The 21,756-nt window shown below is 57.2% G+C and overlaps 1 protein-coding gene across 1 annotated transcript; it reads left to right on the top strand.

Moving 5' to 3' along the window:
- Positions 1-1,069: 1,069 nt before the first annotated feature.
- Positions 1,070-21,197, top strand: TYK2 (tyrosine kinase 2). The gene is made up of 25 exons (XM_062598392.1): positions 1,070-1,114; positions 5,663-5,767; positions 5,939-6,151; positions 7,355-7,478; positions 9,673-9,817; positions 10,184-10,347; positions 10,989-11,373; positions 11,652-11,846; positions 12,195-12,352; positions 12,459-12,582; positions 13,195-13,387; positions 13,482-13,588; positions 13,982-14,158; positions 14,314-14,401; positions 14,653-14,780; positions 15,454-15,589; positions 16,058-16,209; positions 16,416-16,566; positions 17,009-17,106; positions 17,563-17,755; positions 18,192-18,310; positions 18,523-18,695; positions 18,904-19,021; positions 19,122-19,232; positions 19,914-21,197. Exons 3-25 carry the CDS (start codon positions 5,965-5,967, stop codon positions 20,046-20,048), a joined length of 3,561 nt encoding a protein of 1,186 aa, XP_062454376.1. The 5' UTR covers positions 1,070-1,114; positions 5,663-5,767; positions 5,939-5,964; the 3' UTR covers positions 20,049-21,197.
- Positions 21,198-21,756: the final 559 nt, after the last annotated feature.

Below are 21,756 nucleotides of genomic sequence, written 5' to 3'. Positions count from 1 at the left end.
TCCTTCCTCGGCCTGGAGGATGCTCTTGTCGGTAGGTGGCAGTGACAAATCAGAGCCAGGCCAGCTGTGTGCACAGGGCCTGGCTGGAGGGAGCGGTGGACAGGCAGGGAGGGGGCTGTGGGGACATAGGCTGGGGACTGCCTCCCTCCCAAGGGCAGTTCCAGGTCCCCCAACGCTGGATTTTTCTAGGCTAAGAGCTTGGATCTTGCAACTGCTCCTCCTGCTCTGTTTCATCTGGGCTGGAGCTGCTGCAGTCATGGGGAAAGAGGTCACTCCCTAGGAAGCAAAGGCTGGGACCAGAGCAAGCTGCAGAAGTAGCTGAAGGGGAAGTGGAGGGGGAAGAGAGGTCACTTCCCTGCAGTGACCTCTTTAATTAAATTTAAATTTAGTTAAAGCATCACTCAGTGGCAGAGGTTAAACTTGCTCTGTGGGCACCTCTCCCTCTGGGGTCGTTCTTCTGGGGCTGCGCTTCAAGCTGTGTTTGGCCTGGCTGGGAGGTCCCACCTGGGTCCTCTGGGTCCTGGTGCTGGCGGGAGCCTGCGTTAGGGGGGAGAAGGATGTAGCTCCGTGGGGGGCCCCCGCGGAAGGGGGCTTCCCAGCACCCCGGTACCCGCTGCTGCCGCGGGGAGGCGGTTTTGCAGCTGTGCTCCTCTGCCGGAGCTCCAGCTGCAGCTTAATGCCCATACAGCTGTGCCGCCCGGCAGCGCCCCTGCGCCAGCTGTGGTCTGAGGGCTGCAGCCAGCTGTTGCTCACTGCCCTGTCCAGCTGTGCCCCTGGTGTCGGTAAGCAGCGCCGCCTGGCCGTGCCCCCGCCTGCGGCTCGTGTCCGCGCTCGGCTGTGGCTTTAACAGCGCGCCCAGCTGTGCCCCGCCCTCCAGCTGTGGCCCCGCCCCTCCCCGCCCCGCAGCCAATGGGCGCCGCCGCTTGCCCTTCCCTGGGCGGGGCGCCGCGCCGCGCCCCCGCCCACGGGGGGGGGGGTGAAGGGCTGGGGGCGTGGCCGCGGGGCGGCGGCGGGCCAATGGCCGCGCGCGTCTCTCGGGCCCAATGGGAGGCGGCGTCTCTGCGGGGCGGAGGGAGCCCGAGCAGCGGCCCGGCCGGCGGGGGCGCGGGGCCCGGTACGTGTCGGTGGGGCCGGGCCGCCCCGCTCTGGGGGGCAGGATCTGTGGGGCTAGGGGCCAGGTGTGGGGGGAGGTCACGGTACGTGGGGCTAGGGGGCTGCGGGGTGCGTGTGGGTCAGGGATGTGGGACTGAGGGGCTGCGGGGTGCGTGTGGGTCAGAGTATGTGTGGCAGGGGCTGTGGGGTGCGTGTGGGTCAGGGATGTGGGGCTAGAGGGCTGTGGGGGGCTATAAGGTATGAGGGTATCAGGATATGTGGGTGTAGGGGGCTGTAAAGTTTGAGGGGGTCATGGTATGTGGGGCTAGATGGCTGCGGGGTGGGTGTGAGGGTCAGGATATGAGAGTAAAGGGGCTGTAGGGGCTGCAGGGTCTGGGGCAGTCAGGATACGTGCAGCTGGAGAGCGGCGGGGTTTGTGGGTTAGGATATGTGGGGGCTAGGGGGCAGTAGGGGGCTATAAGGCTCAGAGGGATCAGGATTTGTGGGTTGGGGGCTGTGGGGTGGTGGGCTGTGAGGTGTGGGCTGGAAGAGGTCAGGATATGGGGTCTGTGGGGTGCACGTGGAAGTCAAGGATGTGTGGGTTTGGGGGCTATAAGGTATGGGGGGGTCAGGTATGTGGGGGTAGAGGGCTGTAGGGTTTCTTTGTGCGTCAGAATACACGGGGCAAGGACACTGTAGGCTGGTGGGGCTGTGAAGTGTGGGCTGGGGGAGTAAGGGTATGTGGGGCCTGGGGGCTGAGGGGTAAAGGGGGCCTGGAGGTGGTTGGCTGTGGGGTGAGAGGCTGTGCAGGGCGGGGGGTGTGGGGTGGCTCTCGGTAGAGCTTCAGGCCTGTGGGGTGAAGGGTGGGTTGCTCCCGGGTGTGCAAGGTCGGGGCACAGACTTGTGGGGCGGAGGAGGGCTGGTCCGGGTGGCCCCAGAGCAGCGGAGGGGGCCCGGCTCGGGCCGTGGGGTGTCGCGGGCCGGCCGGGGGGCAGCGTCGCCGCCGCGGGCGCTCCGCGGCGTCCCGGCGAGCGCCCCTCTTCCCTCTGCCAGGCGGCGCGCGGGAGCGCTGGACTTTGGCTCGGCGTCTGCGCTGCCGAGCAGCCGCTCCGAGCTGCGGGCAGCTGCGCGGCCAAAGACCGCCGTGGCCTCGCGGGGGTCCGTCAGCCCCCTCGGAGGGGTCGGGGCTGGGGTCCCGGCCGCTCTCTGCGTCGCGGCGCCAGGAACGCGTGGAAAACAAACGTTGCAGCTTCCAGCCTTTGGTTAGAAACACTGAGCAGGGAGCAAACTAGGGCCGGTGCTGCGTTTTGTTCTTGCTGCCGGCCTCGGCTGAACTCTCTTGATTTCCTGTGGCCACGGCTTAGGGTGGAAGGTCCCTTCGAAAAGGTGTTGCCACGGGCTGTGGCTTGGGGACTGTTGTTCTTGGGGCTGACAGCTTCCATGGTAGGTTGAGGTCACGCTAGGTGACCGCAGATTAAATGGTCCCCACTGGCCTTATGATCTGTGAAACTATGAGTCAACAGCTGACTGCAAAGTGAAACCTGTGCCAGGCAGAAATGAGAGGGCAACAGCCCCCGGGGAGCTGATTTGGCTCTCGCTTGGGATGAAGGTTCAAAATGAGTCCATTTGCTGCAGGGTGGATGGGTGTTGTGTTTTGAGAGCAGAGTAAAAACCCTTTGGCATCTGCTGAGGCCCTTTTTGTATTTCCTCCATGGTGCTGCGGCAGACAGTCCTGTGGCAAATGTTCCTAGAACAGAGACGCAACCAGAGGCTTGAGGGCTTGGAGTGTGTCTGTGTGTAGAGAAATGCCTCTAATTGAACCTGAAGCTGCTTAAAATCCATTTCAGGTGATGGAAACAGCAAGAGAGACACTGCTTGGGATCAAACCCAGCTTGCTTTCAGTTGTTAGAAGTTACTTATGTTAAAACAGGCTCCTCATAAACGGAAATAAGTCACTCTGGCTTGCACTGGTTTAATATAGTCTGTTTGAAAATTGATTCTGTGTGGTTTCCAGATGCCAGTGGGATACGGATTTAGAGAAGATGCTCTGAAGTACAAGGAAACTCCTGGTCGGAGCAGAGCAAGTGGCTGCGTAGTTTGTATCCAGCCCTTGCCCTTCCCTTCCTCATCTGCCATGTGAACTTTGAGTTCATGCTTGCCTTGTGCCGTTGACCCTGAGCTGAGGGCCTTGGTGGAGCTGAATGGCTGCAGATCTCCAGTGCAGATGGGCTAAATCTCTGCAAACCACATCTTTCAATAGCACAGCTGTGCTGAGGTTGCAAAATACGGCTGGTAACAGGCTTGCCTCTACTCCCGGGCCTGTGCTTGGAGCCTGAAATTCCCAGGGTTTGCACGGGTGAGAGAAACCGCAGCTGCGGAGGCTGGAGCCTTCGTGCAGCCAAGCCTGGGGTGAAAGCAGGACGGCTCGTGCCCTGCAGCATCAGCGCTCGCCCCATTGCGAAAGGCAGCTGATCTTGCACAGGCAAGGTTGGATCTCCTGCTGCACCAGGGTCCCTCCAGGCTTCTCCGTAGCAGGAGGGCATGGGGGGGGGTCAGCCTTTTGCTTGGGGAGGTTCAAACAGCTTTGGAAGTGTTGTCTGCCTTCGCGTGTAGCACACAGCACTCGTGCCCTGGGCCCCAAAATCTTCTGAGCCCTTTATCTGTGTCAGCTGCCGACGTGGCAACTCAAATGCTGGAGAAAACCCTCCAAGAGCCTGCTCACTAGAACCAGTTTCAGCAGACTGCTCCCTTTGCTGCTGCCGACGGCAAGCTCGGATGCAAAACAAAAAACCCCCCAAACCCAAACTTTTAAGGCTTGCTGTGACTTTGGAACTTTGGTCTGGAGGAGCTGAGTGCCCGTGGCTCCTGCTAGCTTGCTCCAGAGCGCAGGGCGCTCGTGGCGCGGGAGCGCGCTGCGACCGAGAAGCGCTGCCTGCTTGTCCAGCTGCGATCCCGAGGCCGAGCCGAGGTGGGGAAGCCAGCCCTTCGGCTGCTCGGTTTCTAGAAATGAGGAAGCGGGGCGCTGGAGAGGAGGAACCGCCGCCTGTTTCGGATTCTGTTCGCCTCATGAGGAGGGATGGGGGAAGTTTGCCAAGGATTGGCTTCGGGATCTTTCTGTGCCTGTGGCCGGAAGTTGAAGTAATTCTGTCACATGCTTTGCTTTGAGAGGATCTGGAGAGGCACTTTCCCTCAGCAGCTGGGCAAGGCACGGGCAGGACCCCCTTCCTTCAGCAGGTTCCCCTGGCTACAGTTGCGTATGTGTGAGGAATTCCTAGAAAATTGCTCCTCTTGGTACTTCTCTTCTTCCTTGCCCAAGCCAGAGTAAACACCGCCCAGACTGCGTGCTGCCCAGGGCAGAGTCAGGTATTTACTTTCACTGTCTACCCGGACTGAGGCAATCGGGAAAGCTCGAGAGCTTCCTGCTGGGAATGTGGACACCCAGATGAGATGAGCTAGGCCTGCTTATTTGGTCTGCATGATTTCTCCAGCATGTATAGGGTGGGAGGAATCCTTTTGCAGCTGACAACGGAGAAACAGGGAGCTAGGCTGCAAAATGGGGATGGATAGGCTTAATGCTTTGGAAGGCACAAAGCTTTCTTCCATTGCCAGTGTTGGGGTTTGCTCAGCAGAGTTATTTGCTTCTGCCTCCAGCAGCGCTGGTTACAGAGTGCCCCACAAAGACGTGTGGTTGTGAGCGCAGCTCCTGGGCGTCCCGGCTCAGCTGCGGTTCCGCAGGCGAGTGGGCTTAAAAAGCAGTTTGGACTCTTGGCACGGCAGCGGGCAGCAGTAGAAGTGTTGGAGCGCTAAGCCCTCAAAACTGCAGCCTGTTCCATGGTTGCACTTTGTTTCCCCTGTGTCACAGGAGATGTGTGAAGCTTCGCAGGCTGATCCCACCTCCTCTGCCCGCTCACCAGGAGATAAGGCTGTGAACCTGCAGCGGTCGGTGTCGATAGGATGCTGCAGAGCTGCTGTGCGAGCTGGCCACACTCTCGGGGGATGCAGAGTCTGCAGGATTTCTGTCTCTGCAGAACTCTCTTCTGCTCTGTGTCTGTTTAAAAGATAAACCCTCTGGCTGGCTGTGCAGTAGGTAGGAGCTTGTGAGCTTGCTGTGAGCGCTGAGCAGAGAGGGAGAGTGTAACAGAGGTCTGGCTACCCTCTTTGGGAATTCCCTGCTGACTAGGGTGCTTATCGCTGTCAGAGGAAGCAGAGAGCTGTGTATTGAGGTCTCTGTGTCTTTAGTCAGCAAAGAAAAAGACACTTGGCTGCGTGTTTGATGAGGAATAAGCTCCAAATTTTGCCCTCGGTTCTACAGCTTGCACTGCAGCTGGGTCCCTGAGGGAGCAGCACCGAGGGCAGAGCAAGGGGCTGTGGGTTGAGCTAATGGGGTAGGAGTGGTGTTTGCGGTGTGGGGGAGCAAGGAGGAGCTGGAGCCAGGCTCCCGGACCCGTCCGCCGCTGCAGGGCCGGCGTCGGCGCAGAGGAATCTGGCAGCCGGAGCTCCACACGAAGGGGATTCATCTTCCCCTGCCTCTGATCGCGCCGCCTCTCAGACAAATCGCTTCCCTGTGCAGGTGACACAACGCCTCCCGCCTCTGCCCGACCTGGGTCGCGCGGTGTGCACTGCCCTGCAGAGCATTTGAAGACCGGGACCAAGTTATGCTTCATCTGACAGCGAGGTTCGTAGCCCTGTGTGCCTCCGCCGAGCAGAGCCCTGCAGTTGCAGTGGGGAACCTGCCTAGTAGCGAGGTGGAGGGTGCCCTGTCCTGCAGCTGGGGAGAGGTTGCAGTGGGGTGCTGCTTGCCCTCGTAGTACTAGTTATTTTTCTCTCTGCTTCTCTTGCTTTCCAGCTGGGGGATCTTCGAGGGCCATCAACATGTCTCTGTGCCACTGTGCCGTGAAGCACAGCAAGTCGGACATGGAGGGCTGCTGCTTCTCGTCGGGCAGCGGCCTGAAGGTGTGCCTGCACTGGAGCCGCGAGGAGGAGCAGGAGCGGTGCCAGACCTACGTGCAGGGTGCGCTGAGCGCGGAAGAAATCTGCATCGATATCGCGCGGAAGATTGGTGAGTCTGCCGGGCCTGGAGCACTGTCCGCTGAGCGGGCAGCGCTACGCGGGTTTCATTAGCGCTGCCCGCCTGGGCCCAGAAAGCAGGCCTGCTCCGTAGGGATGGAAGTGGGTTCCCAAATCAGTCAGGTCCTCTGCTGTGAGACTACAGAGATGAACATCCATACCCAAGCGGCCTCTCCTAGAACCAGCCCCTACTCAGAGAAAACCTCGGGTTTTGCCCCAGAACTGAGAAATTTCTGCTGTCCTTTCAATCTCTGAAACCATCTAGACCACTATTTTTCCAATGAATCTGAGATTTTATTCTGCTTTTAGAAAGCAACTTCTTGGCAACTGGCTGTTAACAGTTCTTCCATCAAAATCTAGACATCAGCCTCCCTGTTTGCTCTGGAGTTCCTGAGAAGTGGGGTAGGATGTCTCTTCCCCTGAGGCTCAGGCCAATGGGTCTGTGAGTTATTGGAGCATGACTAGTTGAAGAGCAATGACTTCACCTCTGACTCATCAGCATCCTCATTTAATGAGCACTCTGCCTCCCTCTCCATAACTTCTGGCAAGCTGCAAAAATCCTGGGGGAGGAGGGAGGTAGGGCACCTGTGCTTTTGTTCTGCCCTAACTCTAGGTCTGAGAGGGATACTTTACAGTCGTGTTGGCTTGAATTAGGGGCACCTGATGTCCTTTTTAATCTCAGATGCGCTGGAAAAGGCTTTAGCTCTTTTTTAAAGTTTAATTGGCAAACTAGTCTCAGTTTTTATTTCCCATGGGTTTTACTTGACTCTCCTTCCCCTCCCCCTGCTGCAGTATAAGCAACTCATTGCGTTGGTTTATTTGGAATAAAAAGTGCTGAGACTTCTCTGGCCAGCTGGCTTTACCCGAGCCGCCGGAAGGAGAGCAGATACATGTCTCTCTTTAAACAGCACTTTTAAAGACTATCCTGCCTCTGACATTTGTGAGCAACAAAGCAGTGTTCGGAAGCTAATGAGGAGAAGGAAGTCTCACTCTCTGAACGCAGGGTGTGGGTTACTATCCCTGCTGTTGGGAGCATGGACAGGGTTGTGCTGCCAGCAAAATCTGGTGACTAGGAGAAAAGTGGTGAAAAGACCTTTTTTATTTTTTCCCTCATCAGCTATGAATTTTTGTGAGCTGGACTGCATGTGAAAACCTACTTCCTTGGCACCTCACAGGAATCCTCTTTTCTTTACAGGCATCACACCGCTGTGCTACAGCCTCTTTGCGCTCTATGACACCCAGAGCAGAATCTGGTTCCCACCCAACCACATATTCAAAATCAGCAAAGACACCAACCTGAACCTGCTCTTCCGCATGAGGTGAGGGTAGTTGCCTCTGCTCATTCCTCTGCTGCTTTTTGCTGACCTCCTTAGCAGAGATAAGTCATATTAAGCAGCCAAACTCCTTTTGTTGCAGAACAGTGCACCCAGTAGTTTAATAGGGCTGCACTGGAAATACATGGCTTGCTTTTCTGTTCCTGGGTTACCTGTAGCATAGACAGGTGAAAGATTTGCCTAGAAGTGTGTGCTAAGGTTGGCATGGGATCAGGGAACTGACCTTTGGGAAGTGAGGAACTCAGCAGGGCTCATCTAAATCAGAATATCTGAAGGATTAAATGAGGAACTGGAAACATTTGGAGTTCATGCCTGTCGTGCTGAGCGAGAGGTGAGCTATGCAAAGTTTCCTTTCCCTGTTTCCAATACTCCTCTGTCTTTTGACCTCACTTTTATTCCAGTCAGTGCTCCCCACTCTCAGCTCAGTCCCTGCACAGGGCATTGCCTCCAAAGTGTTTTGGGAGCACCAGCAAACACCTGAGGGGAGAACAGGCCAAGCCCTGTGTGGGGTGAGGGAGCAGTGCTGCAGTCTGGGTTTCAGGGTAGGGGAAGGCTGGTGTATGACTCTAACCAGCAGGCTTCTTGCATCTTTGCAAGATGCTCAGGTTCCACGGGAATGAGGAGGACACCAGTCTTGCTGCTGGATGGAGCAGTATTTTCTCCTAAAATGTTGCCACTGGCCCTCATATTAGCAGAACTCTTTCAGGCTCATTTTTTTCATGGTGTATGAGTCATAGCACAGGTAAAAGTAAAAGGCAGCTAGGGAAAAGCAGAAAACGTGGCCTGGGGATACATTAGCCTGTGCCTGTCTGGTGTTATACAACTTGCAATACCATCTTCCTCCTGGGGGACTGAAGGGCTCCTGCTAGAAAGCAGAATGCTGAGCAGAGGCCTCTCTGCAGCTACTCATTGCACGAGGGACATCCATCGTGCTCTCTAGGAACACAACTGATGCATCAGAGAACGGTCTCTGGGGTTCTGTGCTGGCCTGCTGCGAGTCTGCCATGCCCAAAGCACCTCTTCTGGAGCCGGTCATGTGCATTACTGTGGCGCCTGAGCGCTGTCTGAGGAACGCTGGAGTGGCAGCTGGCTGCTGTGACAGCCTTCTGTACCACGAACCTGCCCATATTCGGAGAGAGCGTGGAAAAGCCTTGTCTGTGAACCCTGCTGGCTAGCACCCTGATCTCTGTTGGCCGCTCTTTCTGCCCTGAAGGAGTGGAGACTCATGGTCTGCAGCGCTCTGGCTGCAGATAAGGCATAGTGCTCTGGGCTCTGACTTTCTGGGCCAGAAAGTCCTTTTGACTCTGATTTTGAGGGCTCACTGTTTTGATGCAGCCTGCTCATTCCTCATGAAGTCAGGCATTCTTTTTCTTTAAGAGTTAGAGAAGGATTTTTCCCTCCTGTTACTCTCTGATTTTGTAACGTGCTGTCAGCCTGGAGGGAAAAAGAATAGCTTGTGTTTGTCTCTCTAAAGCTGCATTTACCTCCTTCCCATGCACTGCTTGCTGTTGCTGCATCGTTTGTGTGCCCAAACTCAGCTGGAGTAGCAGCCTGCAGGCAGCCGCAGGAAGTGTTCTGTGTACAAGCACTGAAATAGCCTCGTGCGCGTTACCGCAGACGGAGATGTGGCTTTCAGGGTTGAGGGGAGCATGCAAACAACAGGAGTGAAAACATGCTCTGGCCAGAGAACTCTTTTCACGCTGACACTTATTGGATATGGGTGTATGGCATTCTGAGGGACAGCCCTCACCTAAAGCGTCCTTACAAATGTTTCTCCAAGAGGTGCCCTGCAGTGGTACAAGCTGCTGGGGTTCAGCAGAAAGAAAGCGCAGCGTGGAACAAACCGAGTTTGAGCTGCTAAACTGCTTGCAGGTGGCCTCTGAACAGCTTCATAGGGAGCACTGCTGCTGTAGGGGTGCTTGTAGGTCTGGGTCAATTGTAGCAAGAGTAAATTAGCATTCTGGTTCTGCTGATCAGCACCTACTGGGCTCTTGGGTGCACTTGGCAGCACAACTAACTACAGCCATTTGTAAACTCTGAGTCGGGCCATGGAAAAACTGGAGAATGGCTTAAAAGAGAGATGATTGTGTGCCTGTGAGCAAGAGCTGGGGCAGGCAACAGCCCTCCTGCATCTGGCAGCATGAGAGAGTGTGGCCTTCTCTGCTTCCCTCCTCTGCAGGTACTACTTTCGGAACTGGCACGGGATGAACGACAAGGAGCCGGCGGTTTATCGCAACGTGCCCCGGCAGAGCGACTCCCCTGACGAGAAGTTGCAAGGGGGAGCCTTGCTAGACAAGTCGTCCTTCGAGTATCTGTTTGAGCAGGTAGCAACCGGGCGTGGGCTGCTGGGTTGGTTGGAGGCTGGTCACCCCTGGAGATGGGAAAATCTGGGATCTCAGACAGCAACTGTCTCGGCTTGGGAGGGAGCCTCAGGGTGATCCAGCTCGAGGGCCAGACTGTGATCAGCCCTTTCTTCAGGATCTGTTTGCCCTACTGTGAGTGCTTTGTTTAAAGGACAAACACAGCTGTAAGGTTACCAGGAGCCTCAAAGCTTTTGTCCTGCTTGAGGCCTCCCTAGGAGGCTGGGAGCTGAAATGGGGGGTTTCCATTGCACCCTGGGGGAGCAGGGAAAAGCACCTGAAGTCTGTACAGGATTTTTTCCCTTTTGTTTAACTCCCTCTCTTTGATAGGGGAAATTTGAATTCATCAATGATGTTGCATCTTTGAAAGACCTCCAGACTGAACAGGAGATCCAAAGGTTCAAGAACGAAAGCTTAGGCATGGCTGTGCTTCATCTCTCTCACATTGCCATCAAAAAAGGCATCTCTCTCGAGGAAGTGGCCAGAAAATACAGGTGACTGCCTGGCTTTGAAGTCTTGGGCAGGGGGCTTTCTACTCTGTGGTTGTCTGAAGGGTTTCTTCTGCTCTGCTAGCAGGCTGCTGCAAGAGAGCAGCAAGAGACAGTGCGGCTACTCCAAGGAGTGAGGAGATGGCAGCCTGAATGGGTTTGTGTCCTAATGCTTCCTCTTTTCAGCCAGTTGTGTGGTGGAGGGAATGGCCTGACCACGGAGGACGAGTAGATGTTAGAAGGCGCAGTCAGCATTTGGGACTGCTAACATGGCTAGTGTGCAAAGCCATGGGTGGAACGTGCATCTGGGAGCGTACAGCCCGTTCCGCTTTCATCTCGGGGGGGAGTTTGGCATCGGAGCTGTGTGTGTGAGATGGTGGCTGGGGCACTTCTAATTTGGCGCAGCTTGACTTGCCTTGTAAACCTGCCTGCACCTCTGCGGTCTGACTCGCTGTCTGCCCAGGTCTTTTGCCCTTGTTCCTCTCTGTCCTCTTTGTGAAGCTGGAGCATGAGCAATGAGGAGGTGTTTTGGGCCGTTTTAGGTGATGCAGAGATTGGCTGTGGCCATTCTGCTGAAGACCCTGGCTGTGCAACTCCGCTACGGGTGTCTGAGACTTTTCCTAACCAGTTGCTCCTCCCTTCCACAGTTTCAAGGACTGCATTCCACGTTCCTTCTACCGCCAGATCCAGCAGAACAACTACCTGACCAAGTTCCGCATGAAGAATGTGTTCAAGAAGTTTGTGCAGCGCTTCCAGCGGCACACGGTCAGCACTGGAAAGCTGACAGAGCAGGACATCATGTACAAGTACCTGGCTACCTTGGAGCACCTGGCACCCTGCTTTGGGAGTGAGCTTTTCTCCGTACTCTCCTTGGAGACCTCCTCTGAGGGGGAGAAGGTGCAGTTGTACATCAATGGAGGACATTCACAGCCGGAGCATGGGCACGTGCTGCTCCCCAAGGACCGGCCTGCTACCCATGAAGTCCTTGTCACTGGCACAAATGGTATCCAGTGGCGGCCTGTGCCTGCTGAGGTAGGTTGGTGTGGGAAGAGCAATTTACATCTAAATCTTTGGAAGGTCTCAAAGTCCCACACTGACTTCTTTTCATTAACTTGTGTTCCTGAGCTTTACCACCTTGAGTGGGTGTACAGGTAGATGGATTGCTGGACAAGGCTCAGGGAATCTTGAGGGTTTTTTTTCCTCAGCTCATCCCAGGTTAGCCAGCAGCTGCCATGGGCTAGTGTGTATTCATGCTGTTTCCCAGCTGTAGGAAGGGTTGGGACTGATGCTGTGCGTCTCTGGCTCTGCAGAGCGTTGAGAACTTCTCCCATCGTGGCTATTTTGGGAGGAAGGCCAGAAACAAAGAAGTGGAGTCCAAGGTGCTGAATCAGCCTGCGGAACGGAGCGAGCCAAAGTGGGTACAGTTCTGCGACTTTCGGGAGATCACTCACATCGTGATCAAGGACTGCAGAGTCAGCATCAACCGGCAGGACAACAAGTGCTTGGTGAGTGAGCCCTTTTCTGACTGAGCTGCCCACTGACCAGCGTAATGTACTGCGCTTTCGCGACGGGAAGGAGTGACGGGAGCAAAAGTGGTCTTTCCTAAGGTTAATGCCAACAAGTCGAGTTCTGCTGTGATGTGCTTGCTTTCCTTGCTGGCCAAGGAGGCCCTGCTGTTGCAGCACCCGAGCTGAGCCCTGCAAGGCACGTCCTCCGATCACTTGTTGCTCAGTGGGCTTGAGCGTTCTCCCCCTCAGGCTGGCAAAGGGCAGAGCAATCAGTGGATTTTGGGGGTGCTTACACCCTAGCTTGGTGATTTCTCATGTGGGGACTGATTCCCTCCCTCCCTTCAGGAGCTGGTTCTGCCGTCATGTGAAAGCGCACTGTCCTTGGTGTCGCTCGTGGATGGCTACTTCCGGCTCACAGCTGACTCCAGCCACTACTTGTGTCACGAAGTGGCACCACCACGGCTCGTGATGAGCATCCTGAATGGCATCCATGGGCCCATGCAGTAAGTGGCTGCTCCTGGGTGGGAGGTAGAGGGTGCACCAGTGTCAAGGGGGATGTGCTATGGCTTTGGGGCTTGTCTGGAGCTGTTCCCCTCCTCCTGCTTCCAGGGAGGAGTTTGTCTTTGCCAAGCTGCGGCGAGAGGAGCACGAGGAGGGTCTGTACATCATCCGCTGGAGCGTTGTTGACTTCAACAGGATGATCCTGTCTGTGGTGAAAAGGAGCTACCAGCAGGTGAGATGGGAGTCTGGGTGTGCCGTGACACACTGGGCACAAGCCCGTCAGCGGTCCTTCGGGCTCCGTCTCTGACACCTGGCCCAGGCCTCACCTGGAAGGAGTTCCCCTAGGGGGAAGACTGTAAGCTGAAAATTTTGCTGTTTATGGGTTACGTTGTATCTGACCTCGGTAGCCCACATATGCCAGCAGTGTCCTCCCATGCAGGAGGAGTGGGGTGGCAGGGCAACACCCCTCTGTGTTGTGCTCTGTTTGCTGTTACATCTCCTCAGTCTTGCTTGCCTTACACAAGCAGCAACAGATCACCTCCAGGGCAGGCGGAAAGGCTCCAGCTGCCGAGTGTGGCTGCGTGCCAGTAAAGAGGCAGGGCAGAGCAGCATGCCTGGGGGCAGCGAGCTCCAGCAGGTGTTAGTCTCCTTAGGAGTGAGCTGGCCTGCGGCCGGTCTGAGCTGCCGGCCCTCTGGGTGATCAGAAGGTAGCTGCAAAGGACTGCCCTTCTGCTCGAGTTGTCCTCTGGGCCAGAGCACTGCCTCCAGCGCTAGCCAGATCGGTGTTGTGGTTTCCGTTGCCGCAGCAGCGATGCCTGTTCTGACCTTGCTCTGTCTTTCCTAGGGCTCTGGGGTGCAGGGTGCCCTCAAGTACCGGCAGTTCCGCATCCAGAAGAAAGGCAGCTCCTTTGTGCTGGAGGGGTGGGACCGGGAGTTCTCCACCTTGCGGGAGCTCTTGGATGTACTCAAGGGCTGCACACTCAAGTCTGGCGATGAGAGCTTCACTGTGAAGAGGTGTTGTCCACCCAAACCAGGAGGTAGAAGAAGGGCTCTTTTTCCCTCTGTCAAGCTGGGGGAACAAGGGCGTCTGGCAGTTTCTGGGTTCTAGCATAGATCTGTTCTCCCTTGCAGAGATTTCAGACCTGCTAATCACACGGAAGGTGAAGGATAGCACAAAGCAGATTCTCAGCCTGACCCAGCTCAGCTTCCACCAGATCCGCAAGAACGAGATCACCCAGGTTGTGTGCTCTGCCTTCCCTGGCAGCAGGGCTTAAGGGGTACTGAGTGTAAATATGTTGGCTGGAGAAACTTGCTATCGTGATCAGGGGATGCTACCAAGCCCCTGCCACCGCTGGTGCAAGGAGGGAAGATGCCTAGAGCAGTTACTGGCTTTGGTTTGGCACTTTTGTTTAGTTCAAGGATTGATTCCTTCCTTCTCCAAGGGGAGGAGGTAGCACTGTCAGGACATGGCAGGAGACAGTTTCTTCCCTGCTAACTTCACCAGTGTGCAAAGGTGCCACAGAGTTGACAGAGGGAAGAAGGGAGAGTTGGCCTGAGAGTGCAAGGCTGAAAATACCCTCCCTGAGATAGTGCCATGTGTGACATCTGTGCTCTTCCTTGTGTGCCTGCAGCGAGCCCACCTGGGGCAGGGCACCCGCACTAACATCTACGACGGGGTGCTGAACGTCTGCGGGACCGCTGGGGCTGATGATGAGGCTGAGTACTTCTCCACTGAGCAGAACAACAACAGCCGGGAGATGCACGTGGTCCTCAAAGTCCTGGACCCCAGCCACAGAGACATTGCCTTGGTGAGCATAGGCCCTGGGCCAGGCAGGGGGAAAGGAGGTGGAATGGAGGCTAAAATGGCCCCGAGCTGCTCTCTGTGCTTTGGGCAGCTCGCAGGAGGTCCTTGGCCATGCAGAGACAAGCTGCCGTTGTGACATCCCCACTCCTCTCTCCGCAGGCATTTTTTGAGACCGCCAGCCTGATGAGCCAAGTGTCGCACGTCCACCTGGCTTTCGTGCACGGAGTCTGCGTGCGAGGCTCCGAGAGTGAGTACTGGGCACTCGTCCCCTTCTTCCTGACTGCTGCAGCTGCCCCCACCTGTTGCAGCAGCTGGCCTGGCCCCTTGCCTTGTGCTGCCACCTCTGTGATACCTTTTCCTTGCCGCTGAGCTCGTGGCTGTGCCGGCTGCTGCCAACTCCTAGCCCGTGGGCAATGCTCTTGGTGTCCTCCTGTGCAGTGCCAAGGGGCCAGGCTCCTGGGCTGCTGCTTGAGAACCTCCCCTCCTCTGTGTTCCCAGATATCATGGTGGAAGAGTTTGTGGAACATGGTCCTCTGGATGTGTTGCTGCGGAAGGAGAAAGGCCGAGTGACTGTGGGCTGGAAAATCACCGTGGCCAAACAACTGGCCAGTGCCCTGAGCTACCTGGTAATGGGCTGGGTCTGGGAGTGGGGCATTTTCTGGGAATAAGATGGTTCCTGTGCACCTGGAGGCCACCTCCAAGCACCTTCTCTTTTGCTCCCATCCACTGTAATGCCCCATACAATGTCCCCAGCTGTGGCCCTGGGTCTGGATGGCAGCGAGGATCTGTCACGACCTTTTTCTGCTCTCCAAGCAGAGGTCAGCATTTTTAGCATAACTGCCTGCACCTCACAAGACCTAGTCCTCGCTCGCTCTTTTCTGGAGCTGAGTTGACCCTTTCTGGGTAGGGTGTGTGAACTTCAAACCCTGAATGTTGATGCTGCTCTGCAGCTTCGGATGGGGCCGTGCAGGCTGGGAAGAGCCACGAGTCAGAACACTGCCCTCACTGTGCACTGGGCTTCTGGCCAGCAGCACTTGGTACTTGGTAGCTGCTTGTGAAGACATGCCATCCCAACACTGGGTAATCCTCATGCTCCTTTTTTCCTCCTGGGTTCCCTTTGTGCAAGGGGACAGTGAGACATGAAAGTGACCCATAGATCCAAAACTTGGGTAACTAGAGTCAAGAGTCCTGAATTTTTATTTTCTTGTGCAGCCCATAGACCGGACATGGTTCAAGGAGTCTGTGGGATCTGTGGGGTCTCTCTGAGGAACAGTGCTCTTCACATCTTGTTTTTCACAGGAGGACAAAAACCTGGTGCATGGCAACGTGTGTGCGAAGAACATCCTGTTGGCCAGAAAGGGCTTAGAAGACGGGTCACTGCCCTTTGTGAAACTCAGCGATCCTGGAGTCAGTTTTACCGTGCTCTCTCGAGAAGGTATGCTCTCGTCTCATAGTGCTCACAGGGATTTCCTTGAATTGAGCAGGGCTGGGCCTGGGCTTGTGTCCAGCTCCTGCAACTTCTGAGCTAGAAGTCCAGGTGCTTTTTCACCTCCTGCAGCCTGGGTAGCTAATGAATAGCGTGGGTTATGCCTGAGCTCTTTTGGCATGGATCCTCTGCCTTCCTTTCAAGCTTTAGTTTCGCAATATCTGGCATACTTTGGTGTGGAGGAGGTTTGGGATGTGCCTCCAAAAGTAAGCATGCAAACTCTGTAACGGTGGCTGGTCTTGGCCTGTTGCTCTTCTCCTGAAAGCTGCCGTCAGAGATGGCTGTGCTGCAGCTTCCCACTGCCTCTTCCCATGGGCTGCAGTCCTACAGGGGGCTTTTCCCCATGTTTATGGGGTCGTGCCCTGTTCCAGTGTTATCCTGTCTGCAGCACCTCACTGCGCCTTCTCTCTCCCAAAGAGCGCGTGGACCGGATCCCATGGATCGCTCCAGAGTGCGTCCAGGACGTGGGAAACCTCAGCACTGCGGCTGACAAGTGGAGCTTTGGCACCACGCTGCTGGAGATCTGCTTCGACGCGGATGTCCCGCTCAAGGAGCGCACTCCTTCAGAGGTAACCAGTGTCTTCTCTCCTTCCTCTGTGAGCTGTTGCCTGAACCCTCAATTCTGGGACAAGCTGACCACTGTCCATTTAATGACAGGAGCAGATCTGGAGTAGGCACAGGGCTGTAGCCCATGGATGAGTTGCTTTCATTTGGTCTCAGGGCCTTGTTCAGCAGCTGGAGGGTGTTTGAGACCTGCCTTTCTTTCCTCTCTCAGAAAGAGCGCTTCTATGAGAAGAGGCATCGCCTGCCCGAGCCCTCCTGCAAGGAGCTGGCCACCCTCATCTGTCAGTGCCTGAACTACGCTCCTGGCGAGCGGCCCTCCTTCCGGACCATTCTCCGGGACCTCACCCAGCTCCAGCCGCACAGTAAGGCCCTGTCCTGCCCTTCGCAGCCGGCCCAGCTTTGCCCCAGGCAGCTGGTTTGGGTGTTGGGAGCCTTCTCCTTCCCAGAGGAGTTTCTCTGTAGTCTTTTTCCCTGCTGAAAAAGACAGGCTACCCTGAGATGAGAAGCAGTAATGCAGGTGGCAACCCTCCTGTCTCTGCTGTTACTTGACTTCTCCTTCCTGGAGTCTGATGGTTCAGATGGAGCTAGCTCTCTGCCCACATGCTTGTTTACATCATCCCTTTCATCCTCTCTGTTTTTTGTTCTCGGGGGTGCCTTGCGCTGATGTTCTTTTGGTCAGAGCAGAGCTAGGTCAAGGAGACCCAATCACTGCTGCTCCTCAGCTGCAGGGTGGGAGCGCACATGTGCAGAGTGTCTGTGCTGCAGGGCCACTTCAGCTGTTCTCTTGATCTCCTTGATTTGCAGACCTTGTAGACATCACCTCCGTGAACCCTGACTTCCCAGTGTCAGACCCCACAGTCTTTCAGAAACGCTACCTGAAAAAGATCCGAGAGCTGGGGGAGGTAAGTGGCCACTGCTGCCCTGTGAGAGCCAGTTTGACTTGAGGCATGATAAACCCCAAAGGAGCGAGCTGATAAAGACACCAGGGGCAATTTAGTCCTTTTGGATAGGATGGGAAGGGCAGAGGAGCTCAGAGCTTGTGGGGAGGATGTTCTCATAGCATGACAGTGCAGGATTTTCAGCCTGCAGTGCCTTGCACTGCTGCGTGATTGATCTGCTCCTGTTGCTCCTGGATGAAATGGGCTCTTTCTACACTGATTCCCCCAAAATCTGCATCTCGACTAGGGGCTAACAAAGTCCTTATTTTCAAGCTGTTTTCTCTGAGGACTTTCCCCCTGTCTGAGAAGTCTGTTTGCCCCTAGCAAGCATGGAGAGGTTGCTTCTGGCATGGGGAGACTGGGCTGGAGAGCAGCCCTGCCTTTGGTAGGGTCCCAAAGGCTGTGTCTGCTTTCTCCCAGGGTCATTTTGGCAAGGTGAGCCTGTATTGTTACGACCCCACTAACGACGGAACTGGGGAAATGGTGGCTGTGAAGTCTCTCAAGTCTGGCTGCAGCCAGCAGCTTCTGACCAGCTGGAAGAGGGAGATCGAGATCCTCAAGACGCTCTACCACGAGAACATCGTCAAGTACAAGGGCTGCTGCAGCGAGCAGGGTAAGGCCGTCCCTCTGCTGCCAGGGGCATGTGGCTGCTTTGCTGGATTCACAGTGCAGCGGCCGTGGCGCTGAGCACACGCCATCCCGTGCGGCTCTTCTCAGCCGGCTGCGCCCCACTCAAGGACCTGTGAATTTGCTGTCCCAGAGGGGCATGTTTCGGAGTGTGCCATCAACACCCCTCTCCCTGCAGGGAGAGCTCTTGCAGGGCTGGTGGTGCTTTGTGCTGTCGGGTTGAACACAAACAGCAGAGCCTAAACTTGCTTTGTCTGCTGCTGGGGGCGATCCCCATTGCCCTGACGCTGGATACTGCTGGAGAGATGCTCAAAACGCAGAGTTTGCTTCTGGCGGGAGAAGGCTGGGGTTTGGGATGCCCCTGCATCTCTCTGTGAGAGCCCCACCACTCACATATCGTTTGCCTCCTGCTCTCCTGCCAGGGGAGAAGATTGTGCAGCTGATCATGGAGTACGTGCCGCTGGGCAGCCTGCGAGACTACTTGCCCAAACACAATGTCAGCCTGGCCCATATCCTGCTCTTTGCCCAGCAGATCTGTGAGGTAAAGGCGTAACCTTTTCTGCAGTCCTTGCACAGTGTGGTGGAGCAGGGCAGAGAGTCAAGATGGGTCAGGAAAGCCTTGTGAAAAGGAAAGAACAACAGGGCAGCATTGGAGGGAAGGAGCAGTGAGGGCTGGGACTCCTGCGTTCTCCATGTGAATCTCTGCTTTGCTCTCCCCAGAACGGGTCTAACCCTTGTCTTCCTCCCTTGCAGGGCATGGCCTATCTGCACTCCCTCCACTACATCCACAGGGACCTTGCTGCCCGGAACGTGTTGCTGGAGAATGAGAACGTGGTGAAGATCGGAGACTTTGGCCTGGCCAAGGCCATCCCTGAAGGCCATGAGTACTACCGTGTCTGCGAGGATGGAGACAGCCCTGTCTTCTGGTGAGCACAGCCAGCGCGTCCCTGCTGCCAGCATGAGGCAGCAGCCACGTGGGGTGGAGTGGTGAGGTCTGGGGTGAGCGGAGGGGGGGACGGATCTCGATGTGGGGCTGGGACGTGTGCTGGGGACCAAGTGAATGCTCCAGGCTCTGGCGTACTGGTGCTCTCTCGTGACTACCCTGTCTTGACCGTGCCGGCCGTCCCTGCGCAGGTACGCCATGGAGTGCCTCAAGGAGTGCAAGTTCTACTACGCGTCCGACGTCTGGTCCTTCGGGGTGACGCTCTACGAGCTCCTCACGCGCTGTGACTCCAGCCAGAGCCCTCCCGTGGTGAGCCCCGAGTCCCGCTGGGGGCTAGTGGCCCCCTACCACCGCGAGCGTCGGGGGCTGTGAAGCCAGTGGCGGAGCCTGACCCTCCCTTCTCTTGCAGAAATTCATTGAGATGATTGGGGCGACTCAGGGGCAGATGACGGTCCTGAGGCTGATCGAGCTGCTGGACAGAGGGAAGAGGCTGCCCAGTCCGAAGGACTGTCCTTGCGAGGTGGGTAATCCCTGCTCGGCTCCGCCTGCTGCCCTTGGCCACCTGCTGTGTGGTCATCTCCCAACCCAACGGGCCTTGAAGCATCCCTGCGCCCCGGCCAGCTGGAGCGTCGGCGGCTCAGGGAAGAGGTCGTTCCAGTGAGGCACCGAAGTGACAAATGTGTTCTGGGAGGCAGAAAAATGAAAGGCCCCATGTAGCAGCGGGGAGGAGGGAGGAGAGGTGAGGCAGGGGGGGCCGAATACAGCGTAGAGCCTCCGCTGTGCTTCCTCGGGGCCGGGAGGTGAGGATCCCCCTTTCCCCATCACGGCTGGGGAGACTTTTGGCAACACCTCAGTCTGTCCGTGAGACTCCCCTGCGCAGTGGGGTTTGCCTGGGATGTTCAGCCAGAAGGCCACTTGACCTCCCTGGGGTGAGGGATGGAGCTGCCGCTTGTCTCTAAAGATCACGTGGCTGCATCCTGACCCGGTGAAAGGCAAAGAAGGCTTTAATATGGATTTAAGTGGAGCTGTGGTTCAAACTAAATTGCTGTAATTGTCTTGTTTATCTGGATAATAGCCCTGTCTTGCACTGAGCCTGTGATTTTTGCAGCTGGCGGAGGAGGCCGTTAAGCCAAGAGGGCGGTGATGTCTTCTGTTATTTTGGCCAGAGCCTGGCCTGCTTCTGATCTTTCTCTTTCTCTAGATCTACCGCCTGATGAAAAACTGCTGGGAAGCTGAAGCGTCCTTCCGCCCGGCCTTCCACAACCTCGTCCCCATCCTCAAGGCCTTCCACGAGAAGTACAGGGCTCAGGCCCCCTCCGTCTTCAGCGTCTGCTGAGTGGGATGCTGCGAAACTCGCTGGAGGAAGGAGCGCAGCCGGGCCTGGGTGCCAGAGCAGAGGGACTCTGCATGCACGAGCCCTGGGGTGGGGATGACCTGCACGGATGAACTGGGGAGCGCCGGGACCCGATCGCCTGCCGCTGCCTGCTCTCCCTGCCTGTGCTGGGGCCTGGAGAGCTGCGTCCCCCATCGGCCTCTCCTCGTCCATAAATTTCACGGAAGGAGCTGCAGAGGACAAGACTTCAGCTGCTGCTCCTGAGCTCCAGACCTGTTGCTTTGGCCTGGTTTTTTAGCTCTCCGGTCGCTGGGTGGATTTCGGTGCAGGAAAAGAATATTCCGGTTGCTGCTGTGGATGGTGAAGGCTGCAAGGAGAGGCAGCAGCTGGGGCAGAAACGCCTCCCCTGTGGGACTCTGAAACGCCGGACTGCGGCTGTGGAGTGGACGTTAAAGGAGGTGTTACGGGGACCCGGCTCCTGCGGAAAGAGCCGCTCTGTCCTCGGAGCCAGGCGGGCTTCACTGCGTCGCGGAGGGCTGCCAGGAGGAGGAGGATGTGCCCGCAGCCCCTGGGGCAGCGGAGGTCCATCAGACTGCGCGGAAAGGAGGACTGACGGACGCCGGCCTGCCCTGGGGACTTCTCCTGGCGAGCGACCGCTGTGCTTTCGCCTCCTGGTGCTGCTGGAAGCGCGGCGCCGGCTCCCCTGGTGCCTCCCGTCCTGTTCCCATGGCCGCCCCGGGAGAGGGGAGGAGGGACGTGCCCGTCCCACGCGGCCCCTTCCCCCTGCCGCCCCTTCCCTGCTCGGCGCCAAGCCCGACACTGTGAATGAGACCGCAGCGGCGAGCGGCGGGGAGAATTTATGGCCTTAAACCAAATCCAGGCTGCGCGACTGGAACTGCCTCCTCTCCCTTCGCTTCGGCGCCGCTCGCCCGCCTGCGGGGTGGAGGTGCCGGCGTGGGAGCCGCGCGCGGCGGCTTTGCAGCCCCTTTCCGGGCCTGGCGGTGCCGTCCAGGCTCCGCGAGCCGCTCGCCTTCCTCACGGCCGTGCCTGGATCCTGTTTCCTGCAGGAAGCGGGGCGGCCTTTCCCCTGCCTGGCTCCTTCCCGCGCCGGGGCAGGCGGCTTTTAGCAAAATAATTTGTCACTTTATCGCAGTTTGGTGTCTCCGCTGCATTTCCTCTCCCCCACGGCTCGGGGAAGCCTCCCTGGGGCTGCTACGGTGCCTCCCCGCCCGCCTCCCTCGTGGCCGGGTTTCCGCTCCCCTTCCCCGCTCCTGTTTCGAGGAGCGGCAGAGGCAGATCCGTGCCAGGGTGGCGGGAGGGACTTTTCCCCTCTTCCCCCTTTATTTATTGCCTGCTGTCGTGTGTGGGGCCCGTGTGGTGCGCCGTGGCCCTGCTGCTCCGGGCCGTGGGGCCGGGTTCCCCCGGCGCCCGTGGGGAGACGGCGGCCTCCGGGCTCCGCTCCCAATAAAGGATGTAACGGCCCCCGTCTCCTCTCGGCATCCGGCGTGGGGCGCCCCGTGTGCCCTGGGGCACGAGCTATAGGGCAAGGGGGGGGGCTCAGGTTTGCCGTGGGGCTGGAGTCGCTATAGGGCAGGGGCGGGCTCGGGGTTGCCCGTGGGGCAGGGGGTGCTTGGGGATGCTATAGGGCAAGGGCTGGGTGTGCAGTTGCCATAGGGCAAGGGGGGGTCACTGGGGCTGCTATAAGGCAAGG

This window comes from Rhea pennata, chromosome 33 (genome assembly GCF_028389875.1).
Source record: "Rhea pennata isolate bPtePen1 chromosome 33, bPtePen1.pri, whole genome shotgun sequence".
In the NCBI taxonomy this organism is placed as follows: domain Eukaryota; kingdom Metazoa; phylum Chordata; class Aves; order Rheiformes; family Rheidae; genus Rhea; species Rhea pennata.
Note: the sequence above shows the minus strand (reverse complement) of the source record. Positions and strands in the feature narration are given on the sequence as shown.